Source organism: Tyto alba, unplaced genomic scaffold (assembly GCF_018691265.1).
Source record: "Tyto alba isolate M040663 unplaced genomic scaffold, T.alba_DEE_v4.0 Super-Scaffold_33, whole genome shotgun sequence".
In the NCBI taxonomy this organism is placed as follows: Eukaryota; Metazoa; Chordata; class Aves; order Strigiformes; family Tytonidae; genus Tyto; species Tyto alba.
The window spans coordinates 14,885,345-14,900,481 of NW_024881308.1; the positions used below are offsets into that span (position 1 = coordinate 14,885,345).

General features: G+C 40.3%; 1 protein-coding gene across 1 annotated transcript; it reads left to right on the top strand.

Annotated features, from left to right (window-relative positions):
• The first annotated feature begins 5,498 nt into the window (after positions 1-5,498).
• Positions 5,499-13,129, top strand: GID8 (GID complex subunit 8 homolog). Its single transcript, XM_033010437.2, has 5 exons — positions 5,499-5,582; positions 6,769-6,898; positions 8,067-8,263; positions 8,769-8,966; positions 9,300-13,129. The coding sequence occupies exons 2-5, from the start codon at positions 6,781-6,783 to the stop codon at positions 9,471-9,473; spliced, it is 687 nt and encodes a 228-aa protein (XP_032866328.1). The 5' UTR covers positions 5,499-5,582; positions 6,769-6,780; the 3' UTR covers positions 9,474-13,129.
• The last annotated feature ends 2,008 nt before the right edge of the window (positions 13,130-15,137 follow it).

The following is a 15,137-nucleotide window of genomic DNA, read 5'->3' on the forward strand; positions in this document are numbered from 1 at the left end:
CGGAGGCTTCCCAGTAAACACCCTTTAAAAATGGTTAGGCTACTCAGGAAAAAAAAAAAAGAAACAAACCAAACAACTCTCCAGGATCCAAGCTGCTATAAATAGTTACAGTAAATTCCCATTTACACGCTTTGTTCCTACTCTCAGCATCTGTGATATTAGCAACCAGCAACACCTACATCTCAAATTACTGAGAGGACCCAGATTTTACAGCGGGGAAGCATGAGGCCACACAAACACTCGTGACCTGGACATCTGAAAAGCCTTTTAGGCAGTTGGAGGTGTGAGGTTTATCTCTGCCCCTGACCCTCCACATTTTTCCTCATGGGTTGATAACATCGATTTCAGTTGGAATCCAGACAAGTGCAGCGTTTACTAAGGTGGATTAAGGAATGAAAACATGAGGAAACATAAAAACATACTTCGCATCAATTCTATATAATTACAGGATTCTATCAAGTAATTTGATTACACCTTTTAGAAGTCTATATTCTATATACAAGACTTCTGAGGGTAAAAGCTCAGGATAACATTGTTAAAGCTACTGTTAGCTTTTTGTCTGAAACCAGAATCAGCCTCTTTCTCCACCTGTAAAATCAGGTGGTATTAATACTTACTTCACACAGGAATACCAAGAGGTAAAGAAAAAAACCAAACAAACAAAAAAAAAACAACAACAGCTTCCTGTGCAAAAAAAAAAAAATACAAGACACCATGATTAAAGGCAAGCAGAAATTTTTGCTCTGCAGCTACAGAGCTACAATAAAATGTAAAGAACGTGGAAGGGAAATACCTTATGATTTGGTAGATCAAGCTGCACTGTGATTTATGCCCTGGGAAAAGCTAATAACATGTTAATGGAGAAATTTAGCATCTAGGGCGTGCTCAAACCCAGGAACTACACACCAAGAGAAAAGAAGCATGCAAAACAAGGAATTGCACACCAACAGTGAGCAGGGGGCACCTGCAATAGGGGGATCCAGCAGTGAAACTGGTATTAAATTCCTCTTACACACATTTGGTAAGAGGCTTGCACCATCTTAATGTAATAGTATTCACTGGGTGTGCAGAGTGAATCAGTATCTAAATCACATTACACTTTCAACCCACAAAAAAACTACATCTTTGTGCTAAAGCCCAAGCCAGAGGATCTACCTTCACTGACTAAACACCTGTGTCACCTTCACTTAAATGGTACCACCAGCACCTCAGTTCTTTCCCTGCCTTATTTTCCTAATCATTTTCCTGCTAGATTCTAGTTTCCCTTAACGTAGGAAATTTACTCCTGGGTTACTGGTCTGAATTTGCATTATCCTGGTAGCAAGCAGGAGCTTTTTTGATGATCTATATAATACGAGTTCTGGTTTGGTTTAGGCCTCTCATATAACACGATGATAGTTTCTAACTGGTTTGAACTGAAAACTGCTGGGAAATCCTAGCAGAGATTAATGACTATTAATCAGCTTCTAAAACAGTCTAATAAGCACCTTATCTACCTCCTTCTTAAACACCGGATAAGTTTATGCTGAGATATCTACAAATCCCTCAGCACTAACTCCTTAAAACTTTTTTTCCACTGCTTCCTAAAACTTTTTCTGCACCTAGGCAGTCAGTGCACTGAGACTTTCCTCTGCAGCTGACACATCTTTATTTGATTATCCCTTGGGTTTCCCTAATTAGTCTTTTTTAAACATTGGGTGTCAACAAATTGCCCTTTATTTGCAGTGTCTCACCCAAGGGTGTGACCCACAAAACTACTGTTGTGCTGGGCACTAAGGCATCATCTTTGTGTTCCACAGAGATGGTCTACCCAGATCTAGGATGTCACATCTGCTCTCTCACCCACCTTTCCCTTCACCAAGACAGCAACCTTTTCCAGTGTTTAAAGATGAAAAGCCCTTAAATAGAATACTTACTTTACATTTGCCCCTTCTCTCAGTTCTTCCTCACTGAATGTTCTGGCGTGACAATTTCAGCAGTCAGGTAAAAGCTAGAAACAGCGTTAACCTATGAAAGGAGTAGGGATGAAAGCAAATGAGCACATTCTCTTCCCTCTTCTATGTCTGATGTTTTGTTTGTTGTTGTTTTTTTTTTTTTTTCTTAACAGTAATTTTAAGTCAGAAGAGACCAACTTCTGTTGGTTGTGCTACAGCTTTACCTTTTTATGTGTAAAAAGGCCTCTGTCCTCAGAGTTTAGAACATCACTCAAAATATATACATCAGGTGTCAAGGTAGTGTATCTTCTGGGTCCTTGATTCTTCAAGGCTCCTGATACTTCATTTTTCATAAAGGCTAGATGAACACAGAAAAATACTTTACCAAGAGTTAATCATATTCCCATAAATAAAGCAATCCCTTTCTCTACCAGCTGACAAACTCACAGATATTTTTTTCCCTCTGATTCTAGGTAAACTCCACCCCTCCTCACTCTCCCATATATGTTTGGGTTTGGGTTTTTTTGTTTGGTTGGTTGGTTTTGTTTGGTTTTGTTTGTTTGTTTTGGGTTTTTTGTTGTTGTTTTTTGAGGGGTTTTTTTAGGGATTTTGGGGATTTCTCCAGGAATTAGTGATTTTGGTTTGAGATTCACTGAACTCCAGTTATCACTCATCAAAATACCTATTTGAGATTAGGATTTATTCAATCTTAATTCATGTAAAAGTTCTACAAACGGCACTGAATTACAGCTATTGTATGCTTCTTTTCATCTCAATTTTGTAGTCTTGCCCAAAAATCTAACTTTCCAGGTTATTACTGCCCTCATTAATGCAAGATTCTTATAGGACTGCAGCATATTGAACCCACGGTATAGTTTCCCTGCATTTTAATCCAACCTTGGAGTCACAGAAGTATCCTGCAAGGTTTCCTCTGAGTAATAAAAGAAAGGTTTGGTTCCAACTTTGGGGACAACGTGAGAGTTTTTAACAGAAGGTAGGCTTTAATTCCAGGAATGATGTAGAAAGGTTTTGCCCTGAATTGCTGTACTGCTTTTTATCTTCCTACTCCCTTCTTAATTTTGTGAGGTTTAACAAAGAAAAGCCATTCAAGATTGGTATTTTCAAATCCTTAAGTATCCCAGGCTATGAAACACAAGGAACATAAGTATTCCTCTTCGTTAAAGACAGCTGCAGGTATTAGATATGGGATGATTAAACATTTATTCAGTGAGATACAAGCTAAAAAGAGGAGAATACAGAAGGTCAACAGGCAGCTTTCTTTCAGGAAAGAGTTGGTATAAAATATGTTATAGTAATAAAATTATTACTCAAGATACCACTCAATCCCCCAAACATCCAGAGTTTTCACTGCACCCAGAACATTAGTAGGGGGAAAAAAAAAAGGTGTCTATCAAGATAAAGGAATAATAGTTTTATAAATTTTTAAATATACTTAGGATTTTATCACATTGGGCTAATCCTGCCATCAAAAAAGATGCCACAAGTAGTACTATTTAGTATTATTTAATCAAATAAAAACAATTTATGCCTTAGAAAGTCACTTTGTTTTCAAACTCAGTAAGAAAATGCTTCAATAGTAACATTCAAAGTGTGTTTGTTGCAACTAAAGTGGTTACAACACCTCTCAAATAAAAGCTTAGTTTCTAAGAAGGTCTGACGTTACCAGAAACACCAAGAAGCTACAGAAAGCATATGAAAGTAAAAAAGAGTAGAATGCAGCTGGCCATGATATTCTGCACAGAACCATTGCAAACTTCCTTTTGTTAACATTAGGATCCGAAAAAATGACAACTCCTAAAAAAAAAAAAAAAATATATATATATATATATAAAAATAATAATCCCACACTGTTTTTCATGACAAGCAAAACCACAACTCGGGAGCTACTTTTAGCCCATTTTCACTTTTCTTTAGCTCAAGGACAATAAAGGAGTAAAGGAAAACTTCTGTTGCAGTTGGTTGAACATCCCAACCTCAGAAAAAACCAGGTGTTAGCACCACACGCTCAGGTGTGCTGCCAAACAGCAGCTCACACGGTTTTAGCTTACTTATTCAATATATTATTCTACTTATTAGAAAATAACTACACCTATTCTTTACCTGTAAACAGCAGTTGTGATACGAATTATGCTATGTTGCCTCCTCTCTCCCGGGAGTACGTTTCCCCCTATAGAAAAGTCAGGAAACCCTCCTAGAGAGGGGCACATTCCTCCTCTCTCCCTCTTTATGGAAGTCTCCTGAGAAACTCCACCTTTTAGGGAGGAGCTGACAACGAGACAGGACATCTGAACCAAAGAGAGATATAAGAGCCTACCAGATCAAATAGGGACTCGTGAACGTTGTCCCGATGAATGAAATTCGTTGAGATTAGTTTTTAGATTAAAGCCTGAGGAAGAACCCTTTCCAGTCAATCAGAATACTTGCCAGACCGTAGCTTTGTCTGTCATATGGCTAACAGTTACTGGCATGTATTACTAAATATTTGAAGTTCTTTGTCCAGAATTCTGAATTGTTTATAAACTTGGAACTTTGTTTAAGGGGAATTAAGTTAAAATAATAAATTATTGAATCAACTGTTGATTTTCTTAGTTTCAGTGTAGGGACAATTGTAATGAAAGTGAGTTTGGAGCCTGCACTTTACTGCACAGCTACAAGAATGAGTGAAAAATGAGTACCTGTACACATATTCCCAGTCTGTGTAAGTGAAATTACATTTTTCCGAGGAGTATCATTTGCAGTATTTCATGTGTAAAAGTTGTACGTCTTAAGCCTGCTCTCCATTTAAATACACAAATGGAGATGCGCTCTTGGCTTTTCTGCTTTGACTCACAAACCCCGCTGGATCTAGCCACAGTGAGTTTGCTAACTCTGCTCAGCAGCCAGCCCAAATTTCGGCAGAAACCACAAATCAGAGCCTGCGGCTCGAACAGTTCATAGCCCAGCATATCAGGAGCACTGGGGAACTGGTGGAACTGTACATTAATATACCAGGCTGTGACCCTTGCCGTCACGCTCGCAGAGCAGCTCTGTGGCCAACTTTCGCCAAGCCACAGCCAAAATTCGCCACCCGCCCTGTGACCTCTGCCTGGGAGCACCAGCCCATCACCAGCCAATATCTGCTTCAGTTGTTACAGCTCTGGGCCGGTGTCCCTCTCCCACGGAGGTCCGCGCTGCCACCCGAGGCGAGTCGGGGAGTGAGATGAGCCACAGAGCTGCCTGAGGTAGCTGCTGGCTGAGGCGGGAGGCAGCATGGCGGAGCCGGCGCAGGCCCTACCCCGGTGCTTGCCTTGAGGCTGCGTGCCGATGAGGGGCTGCGGGGCAGGAACGAGACCCAGTCCCCGGCCCCGCTGGCTCCAGCGACCCCCGAGGCGGCAGAGCTGCCATCTTGCAGCCGCGCCCCCCGGCCGCCCCCATTCCACCTCGCCCCCCCCGCCCGGAGGTCTGCACCGACACGGCCAGGCATCCGCTCTATCCCGGCGGCCGACTCTATGGTTTCATTTTCTCGCCCCTTCCCGGGCGCTGATTGGTCGGGAGGGCGGATCTCGCGAGACCCGCGCGCCAGCGGCTTGGCGGAGGCGGCGGACGGGCCCGTGTTGGTGCGTTGAAGCCGGCCCCGCCGCGCGCTCGGTAAGATGGCGCCGGCGGAGCCGCTCCTTCCCTCGGGGGACGGGGAGGGGTGGTTTGGCGGGGACCTTCCCCTGGCTCGGCCAGTTGGCTTATTGTCGAGCGTTGCGGGTGGTAGGGAAGCGCTGGGCCTGTGGCGAGCGAGGCCGAGCGCCGTGGTGGCCCGGGCCCCGGGGGCGGGGGGGGGGCGCTGCGCCTCAGCGGGCCCGGGGGCTGTGGGGCGGTGAGGGAAAGTCGGGGCTCCCCAGCCAGCGGGGGCCGCGCCGGGCTCGGGCTGCCGGCGCCCGGTTCCACCACCGCGTGGTTGGGAGCGGCGTGAATGCGGGGCCGGGGACCGATCGGTCCCTCAGCCAGCCCCGGGCTGATCCTGCCCCTGCTGTCCGGTTTTGTTGGGTGCGGTGCGGCCTTGGCGGTAGTTTAAAGAAAGAAAAAACAGTTGGAAGTGTGCTGGGGGTGAGAAGGCGCGCTGCCGCTCGCGTTTGTCTGAGAGGGGTGGCGGTGCCTGTTGCTGTTGTTGTTGTCGCCTCTCCTCCCCCTTTTGCTGCCCCTGTGCTCGTAACTTGGAGGTGGAAGTGATTAAATGCCGTCTTAGCAAAGCGCTTTGCTTACGAATCAGAAAAAAAAATATATTGTCGAGAAAAATACTAGGAGATAGCATTTTAGTAGCGTTGACAGGAGTACTTTTGGGGACAGCAAAGCTAAGCTAGAGTAAGTCTTTCAGTTGTACGTTGGATAACAGTTTAGTAATTGTACAATATATGGAGCTGTCCCATCTAAGTTTTGGTGAAAACTTTAAAGTGAATATTGTTTACATAGGCATTGCTTTAGATGTTTGTTACATTTTTTTCTGGCTAGCTGTCAAACTCTTTGATTCACTTGTGAGGCTGTGTGTTCTGTATAAATTCTGAACGAGATTTATTTGGAGTGGATTTAAGAGTAAGTACAAGAAGACTGTATCTTTTCTTCTGACAATTGATGAAGGCAACTTTAAGAGACTTGCTAGTAGATGTGAAAGAGTGCAGGAACAAGGAGGAGAAAAATGTAAAATTGTGGTTTGAGATAAAAGTGTCTCTTTTGGATTATTAATTTAAAAGATCTCATTTAAAAAGATATAAAGATGGTAGTAATACAGTGCTTACATGCATTTAACTTACTTCATGAATTGTGTGATGCTTTGCTTTTCTTGTAGCAAGAGTCCAGGATGAGTTATACAGAAAAACCTGATGAAATCACAAAAGATGAATGGATGGAAAAACTTAATAACTTGCATATCCAGAGAGCAGACATGAACCGCCTGATCATGAACTACCTTGTTACAGGTAAAAATGAGTTGTAATGCTAGGAGGCTCTTAAAGGCATGTTGCTTATTTTATCAAGAGAGATTGGTTTGGTTATAATGTGCTACTAGATGGAGTGGAATTAAGGGCTTTGAGGACTTAGTGATTGCTCTTGGCTTCTCTTAGCAATGTACAACTGCTTTTGTGTTCTTTTAGGTGGAAGTTAAGATTCAGAGGCCGAGCAGTTATCACGCAATGGTAGTGACATTTATTAGCCTTAACTTTTCTGCTAACAGATGGAGAAAATAAAGTGTTTTCTGAAATGCTGGAAAAAAAACATGACCCACTTCTGTATTATGTCCTTTTTTGTGCCGTTAAAACAGTTCAAGATATGTTGCAGTTGTTAAATAACACTCTGAAAGTTTCACAGAACAACTACCAGAAGCAAGTTTTAACTGGCTAGAAAGATAAACTCTTAAAAGGGCACCCTTGTCAAAATAGTTTGAGATCAAAGTTATTAACCCCTTCAGCATATAGCCTAACTTTATACTTAGAACAATCAAAAACCCTTGGAAATTGTCCCTAGCAATTATGCTGCATGCCATCACAGGAAGCTATACTAGGGCGGAGGCATCTGTATCTGACCTACACCCCTGTTTACGTTGGTGTGTAGCTAAAGCTTCTGGGATAAAGGAAGAGCATCTTAGTGGCGTAAATAATTTCTGTGTGTATGAAAGTATGGCTTAGGATTTAAAATAGTTGTTACAACTGAAAAAAACAACAAACATTGTGTTAGCATGAGAAAGCAAAATTTCTTTTCTGTCGATTCTGCTAGGTCAATGTAAACAGATTTGGGGGCAGGAGGGAGAAGTCAAACCACTCAAATTTTGAAAATCCCATTTTAAAATAAGTACACTGCTCTACTTAAGTACAAAACAAGCTTTCAAGTTAAGAGATATCGGACTACAAGTTGCATGCATCCTTAGAGAATGAGAGCACTTGAGTTAAGGATGAATTAAGCATGTAATGTTTGATGTTTGTTGGATAAATGCCTGTTTAAATAGACAAGAATTTTTCAGAAGTTGAGACGTAATCTTTAAACCCCTCAAATGCACAAACAGTAGTCAAATACTTTCATTTAAGCTGATGTTTTTTTTTTTTTAAGGTGCTTCATAAAATACATTTCATAGGTAACATGTTTCTATTTCAGAGGGCTTTAAGGAAGCAGCAGAAAAATTTCGAATGGAGTCTGGAATTGAACCCAGTGTTGATTTAGAAACTCTCGATGAAAGAATAAAAATTCGAGAAATGATATTGAAAGGACAGATTCAAGAAGCCATTGCATTAATAAACAGTCTCCATCCAGAACTGCTAGATACAAACAGATATCTTTACTTTCATTTGCAGGTAAGGACAGGTGGCAAACATTATCTTTGTTTTAGAGATTGCTGAGAGACTGGAAAAAGTAGTGCAGATCGTATGAGAATATTGTGAGGTTTGAAGGTGGATGCAATTTCCAGTGTTTGATCTTGTCATCATTTTGCAGCAAGGGGAAACTTTGTGGCATGGTGCAGGAACCATCATATACAATTAGTAACATGAAAACTTAGTAGCAGTGGTCTGTGACTTAGTAACTTCCAATTACTGTTAGTCTGAATTTCTAGTAGTTCCTTTAGTAACACATCTTGTCAAAATGTGTTACTCAAAAGGGTCAGGTTACCTTTTTTGGTAGATTTTTGTAGACAAGTGTGCTGCTCCTTGTCTCAGACATTGAGAAGAATTGACCTCAAACTGTCTAATTATGGATTAGCGTTTGTCTCAAATGACATACTAATGTCCGAAGAGTACTGTCTTGAAATACTTGTGATTTGTTAATTTGTTTAGCTAATATTGCTGTGTCTTTTGTATGTAGCAGCAGCATTTGATTGAACTGATTCGGCAGCGTGAGACAGAAGCAGCTCTGGAATTTGCTCAGACCCAATTAGCAGAACAAGGCGAGGAGAGCAGGGAATGCCTGACAGAAATGGAGCGTACACTGGCTTTGCTTGCCTTTGATAATCCTGAAGAATCACCATTTGGAGACTTGCTCAACATGATGCAGCGACAGAAGGTAGTCCTTTCACAAAAGTAAATTGATGTCTTTTATTCATATGTGGTGAAAATAACGTCAAAATATTTTTTAAACGTTTAGAGAAAAATACATACCCTGGTATGCAAAAGAACAGAAGTATTTCTTAAGCAGAATTTTAAAAACTGGTGTTAATATATTCAACTGCTTGGCTCTCTTCCGTGTTTTTTTTTCAAGCTCATAGTCTATGGAGCTTTGTCCTGGCCGTGTTCTGAGGAATTAATACACTAGATGTTATCTTTTTAATCTCTGTGTAACGTTAGCAGTGTTAATCATGTTAAAAACTATTACTGAACTCCAGTGTTTCTTTTCCAGGTATGGAGTGAGGTTAATCAAGCTGTTCTAGACTATGAAAATCGTGAATCAACACCCAAGTTGGCAAAATTACTGAAACTACTACTGTGGGCTCAGAATGAGCTGGACCAGAAGAAAGTGAAATATCCCAAAATGACAGACCTCAGCAAGGGGACGATTGAAGAACCCAAGTAAAATGTGTGCAGATGGACATCAAACAATCTTAGTACTGCACAGTATACATTTATATCAGTCTGTGACTGAAATATTTTTACTACAGTACAGCATTCAATTCAGATTTTTCAATGAACACCTAATTTGAAGGGAGAAAAGTCCCTTTTAAATGCTGCAAAAACTGCATTGAAAGGCGCTGTATCTCTTTGAAAGTCTGACTTAGGCTATGCACTATAATACATTTTTAAAAAACAATTAAACAGGACAGGAAAAATAGCATTTTTAAAAGTACAGAACTCAAGCTTTCTAATTGGCTACTGATGCCTAGTTTAGTGGCCAGTGAGTTAATATGGAGTTACATTGGCAACTATTCAGTTAAGTTTAACTGTCTCCTGTTTGAAATGTGTATATAGAACAGTGAATATTTTCTACCTTTAAGTTATAGCCAGATATACATTCCCCTTAAAAGTAACTGGTTAAGTTTTCATCTATAAACTTTGCAGTAAGGTCAACTGTTTGCTTAGGAAATAGTGTACAAACTTGTAAATCATAATTTAAGGACTTTTTTTTTTTTTTTTTTTTTTCCTGTTTCTGACTTTTTGGTGCTTTATATGGTGAGAGCTATGTTCATAATGGATCAGTGACCCATCTTTTCAGGAGGAGTATCATTGGAAGTAAGTTTTCTTCTTAATTTTCAGAAATGACCAAAATGGCCCCCAGAGGCATTTGAGGATTTTTGTTAGCAGGGGCCTTTCCCTCCCATACTACATTTGCAGCTATAGACACTGCAGTGATTCCAGCAGGCTGCTAAGGCTTTGAAGGCCGCTGGATGTTTGTCAGCTGAAAGACATGCTTGTGTTAGGAAATTAAGTGGAGGGGAGAGATGCTTGTTGAAGCCTCTGATGCATCATCTTGTGCAGGATCTGCCTTTATGCTTGCTGAATAAGAATTGTAGTTTTAGAGCTGCTAGGGCTGTCTTTATACCTTGAGCTGAGCAGAGCAGGGCTGTCTATAAACCAGAAATTTCCATTTTCTCAATTCTTCCATACCTTTCTGAAGAGATACAGTTCATTTTCACCTGTTATTTGTTTACTGACTGTCCTCACTCCAGTTAGGATTATAGTTTTAATGTTCTACATGTGAAGTCCAGACTTTCAAGTCAACAAATTGTAATCTTCTAGGTATGGGATGTTCTGGTTGACTCGGTTTTGCGGCTGTGTACACTGGTGTATATCTGGTGGTAGTAAGCACTAATCTTGCCAAATTGATCTCTAGGTTTTTAGGTCTGTATATCAATTTATTAAAGATTTGCTGAGCAAAGACCGAGCTGAGGGGTGAAATAGCTTAACGTCATGAAACACTGGCAGTTGTCACACCAGTCCCATACTGTACATACTCTAGTCTTGTATGGTAGATATTACCCTGTAGAATGAAACTTAGTTTTCACTTAATTTTACTGGAATACTTATGCATTAAACTGTATAAAGCTTTGCAGATACACCTGACTTACAGAAACTAACAAAACCTGTTACTGATTGCATTACTGTGAACACTGTTTACTTGTGTAACTATTTTTTGTGGGGGGAAACCATTCTTTGTTAAGCAGCTATTACAGATGCAGAGCGCCAAGGTTAAGCTAGATGATGGATATAACAAAGTTATTTGTTCCCATTTATTACTGATCATTCTCTTCTCTACTTTGAGGCATTTTGTGGTATAGAGGTCTCGAAGTTTATACATAACAAACAAGCTATCAGTAGCCCCCCAACTACAACAGCAGTCTGGCTTTCCTTCAATCAGGCTGGTTATTCTAACACCAAACTTTTAACAGTTGTGGGTTTTTTGTTTTGTTTTGTTTTTTTCTTTTTCCAGTCTGTTGATGTCTGAAAACAGTGTATAACTTTTAGTTTGTGAGAAACTGTATGGTTAATGTAACTTTGTTTAATAACAAACTGCAGAAACAAAACTGGAATAGCTCTAATTTCTTCATATATAACTGATCAGCTTTTTCTCTGTTCTGACACTTGTGTTGTTAAATCTCATCTAAAGCTTCTCCCAGATGAAGTGGAAAATGGTGCGTTTTTGTGGCATGACTAGCATTTTTCTCCATGAGAAATGCAGTATTACAGTCCTGGTTGAGAAGTTCACTGCACTTCTAGAACGTTACATTAAATTCATATAGTATTTGGGCAAAGATTGAGCATAGATTACTTGAATTTTCCCTAGCTTTTTTTTTTTTTTCCCATTAAAATAATAAACATGTTTTTTAAGGGGTTTAATATAAAATTAGTATAGAATGATTTCACTTTGTTTTTTATGAACATGCCACATTGATAAGCAGCTTTAATCTGTAAAGTTTTTGGTAACTGCAAGAAAATATTCGAAAGCTATGCATTTTAGAGAAAGCGTAAAGGTAGTGATATTGGTACTTCTAAGGATCTTTATATTAGTGTATATAAAATAGTTTGCATATACAAATATAATATATAATCTGTTTGAAATATTCTTGAATGGTAGGGGCTGTGAAACATATTATAATTTATGGAAATATTGTACACAGTAAACAGACGTCTCAGTACACGAATGAACTTTTGTCATATGCATGAGAAGTGTCTTATTTGGTGACTACTAATGAATGGGATTTTGCTAACCCATTTTTGTTAGATAACCACTTTAACAAATATTATTAAATGCCACTTTGATCAGTTTGCTTTAGTGTAAAAATACATATTTTATTCCACTTAATTTAGAACAATATGAAAATAACTTTTGTAAGAAGGTTTGTTCCAAACTCAACGGTGGCAAACAAATTGGTAATTAAACATGGTACACTACACTCATTCCTCCCCCAACCTTCCCTTAGTTGAAAGCAAGTAAGATTTTTTTCATTAATGCTACGGACATGAAGCCGCTGGGTTGTAAAATATCCTGTCCTATATGCCTCTGCAGAAAGGCTGTATGTCAAGTGTGTTTTGATTAGGCTACAAATCTATCTCCTCTTTTAAAACCAACCACCTTCCTCTTAACTGTTTTTTTTTCGCTGTTACCCTGCTTCTTTTATGCCTGTCAAATCTAAGATAAACTGTGGTTGCTTCTGTTGTACAATGGAGTCATTTGTGAAGGGTGGGGGATAACAGGTTTCCATGAGGATGAAGTACTGGTGGTACTTTCTGAGAAATACTTGCTGAACTGTTTAATTTTATATATCTGGAAAAACCAAGGGTGCTGCACAGAAACTAACAGCAGAATTTTAAGTAAATCATTTCCTCTTGAGACTTTTGAAGAGGCAAGCATATACAGCTTGAAACCAGGATGAAGTACCTCTCTCTCCTTAAAATGATTTCATTGAAACACTTTCAGCTCCTTCCACCTACATTAGAAGAAAAATTGAAATGAATGTGGAGAGCACTTATGTAGCATTTAAGAAGTGTGAAATTACCTGGAAATAATTCTGTTTCCTTTCCACTCCTTGTACATATAGGGGAAGCCATTACATTATTCTAGGATGATTTTATTGTTTTTAATTTGTAAAATCTATGCTTTGTATGCTTGAGCATAAGCTTAAAAGCATTACTTAAAAAACCCCCTTGACTAGTAGATGAGTGTTGCTCGACTTATTTCAAACCACTTTCTGTCCAAGTTCGTTACGAAGCTTATTAAATTGAGTTGGAGCGTGATCCCTTTGTGTCTTATCTTCACTTAATGGGGCCTCCTGCTGTCACCAGCAGCTGGAAGTGTCCTTGAGATACCTCAAAGAATATAAAAGGGTATGGGGTCATATTTTGCCCTAAATCTGCCTTTAGGCTACAGCGAGTCGAGACGGGTTCTGACCTGCATGGCAGATCTCCCATCCAGCAGCGACGTCACGGGGCAGTATTTGTCTCTGCCATAATATTCTTAAAAAGGGATGAGTAGGGTTTATAGCTGTTGCATGAGCAACAGTGTCCCCAGCCCTGCTCCTCAGCTGGTTTGCTTTACGTGCTCAGCTGTGCAGAGGCAAAACAACTCTTAAGAACAACACCCTCGAAAGGATTTGTACCTCTCCGTGGACACACTGAGGTGCTAGAAACGACTGCTGTTCATTTCCTCTCCCCTCCTGCCTTCACAGGATGAAACTCAGGGCAAGATGAGCCATACTACCTCTGGGCTTCGCGTTGATGCGTTTGGGCACCTCAGAACCGGGAAGCTCTGTGCATTTTCTGTCATGCTCCCGTTAAGCGGAGATTCCAACAGCATGCTGCTACCTTATACCCACAGGGATGAATTTCTGCCCGGCACTTGATGTTCGTTTAAAAGCAGTCTCAACTTCTAAACTTCCCTGATCTTTTGCTTATTTCTCAGCGTACTGCTGCCTGCAGCAATTTTGCAGAGTTGCATTATGTACCACTAGAAACCACCTGCGTTTTCTTCAGCCTGTGGACGAGTTGCATTGAAATTGCCCAGGGTTAGCAGGGAGCTCTCCAGCTGCAGCTGGGCTGGCCTTTCAGGAGGCAGCGCTTGCCCTTTATGGAACATGTGAGTTTATTTCTCCCTTCATGCCCCTTCAGGATTCGGTCTTGATCTGTGCTTAACTTCATAAAATCTTCAAATAATACAACCATTGTGTGGATAAACTTCCTTGATAGCAAATGTCAGCTCAAATATTAACCCAATAATCTTTTGTTTGGCTTAAGCCTTTGACAGATTAAGCTGAACACAGGAAAAACTAGAGGTGAATGTGTTCTTGCATAAGATTATTTTCTTTAGTCAGCACCTGTCTTCTGAACTGGTTCCATTTGCCATTTAATCAGCTCGGTGGGAGGCTTGCTCCCAGAAAATTATGCAGCATTAAAAGGAGCAACGTCTGTGATTTTACTTTTTAAACTTATTTATGTGCATGTGATGGATGTTAAACACTTTTAACTGCTATTTTTGACAGTGAAACTAGGTTCTTATGTGAGAAGCAAATTAGTCGAAGCAGCTATTAATTGAAGAGGTGATACTGAGCAGTCCAAGGAGGGGAACTAAGGAGTAGAGCAAATAAAACTTTGTGTGAGGTGCCTGATTTCCAAACTGAATCGTAATTTTAGTAAGTTAGTAGCCACTGTTGCAGTGTCTGTGTTGGAGGTGCTGGCATCCCACAGCAGTGAGACTTACCGCAGTATTAACTCATACACCGGTGTGAGTTAATAAGATTTCTCCCTCTGTGATTACTGTACCATGCCCGAGACCTCTTCAGTTCTCTTCTGAGCTTATTACATGCATTTCACTTCTGCACTCATCTCCCCTCCTGCCTCAGATGAACTAAACTCCAAACACATACACTATTAAAAAAAACAAAAAAAACAAAAAAACCAAAAAACCCCACCTAAACATGCTGAACAATGATTTTTGGCTGCGTTTTACCATGACTTGGCTCCCTCTTCTGGAAATGGGCACAGTAGCAGAGTGAATAAAAATACTTTATAGTTTCCAGCTCTGTGTCCAAATAAAGGGAGAAAAGCCTGCAACTGCATGAACGCTAAGCCCTGTGGTTGCTACACGTGGTTGCCCTCAGTTTCCACTTGTACCAAAGCTTGTTGTATTTGTTTTCTCCGTTGGTAGCAGGTCTGTGTGACCATGCAGCAGGCGTTTTGGAAGGGGGGATCTCTTTCCCCAGAGGAAGAAACGCTGATGCAAAGGACAAAGTATGATTTTATGATTTTT

Coding starts and splice junctions, on each gene's coding strand:
- GID8 (XM_033010437.2), top strand. CDS start 6,781: ATGAGTTATACAGAAAAACCTGATGAAATCACAAAAGATGAATGGATG. Junction 6,899..8,066: donor CATGAACTACCTTGTTACAG/GTAAAAATGAGT, acceptor TTTCTATTTCAG/AGGGCTTTAAGGAAGCAGCA. Junction 8,264..8,768: donor ATCTTTACTTTCATTTGCAG/GTAAGGACAGGT, acceptor TTTTGTATGTAG/CAGCAGCATTTGATTGAACT.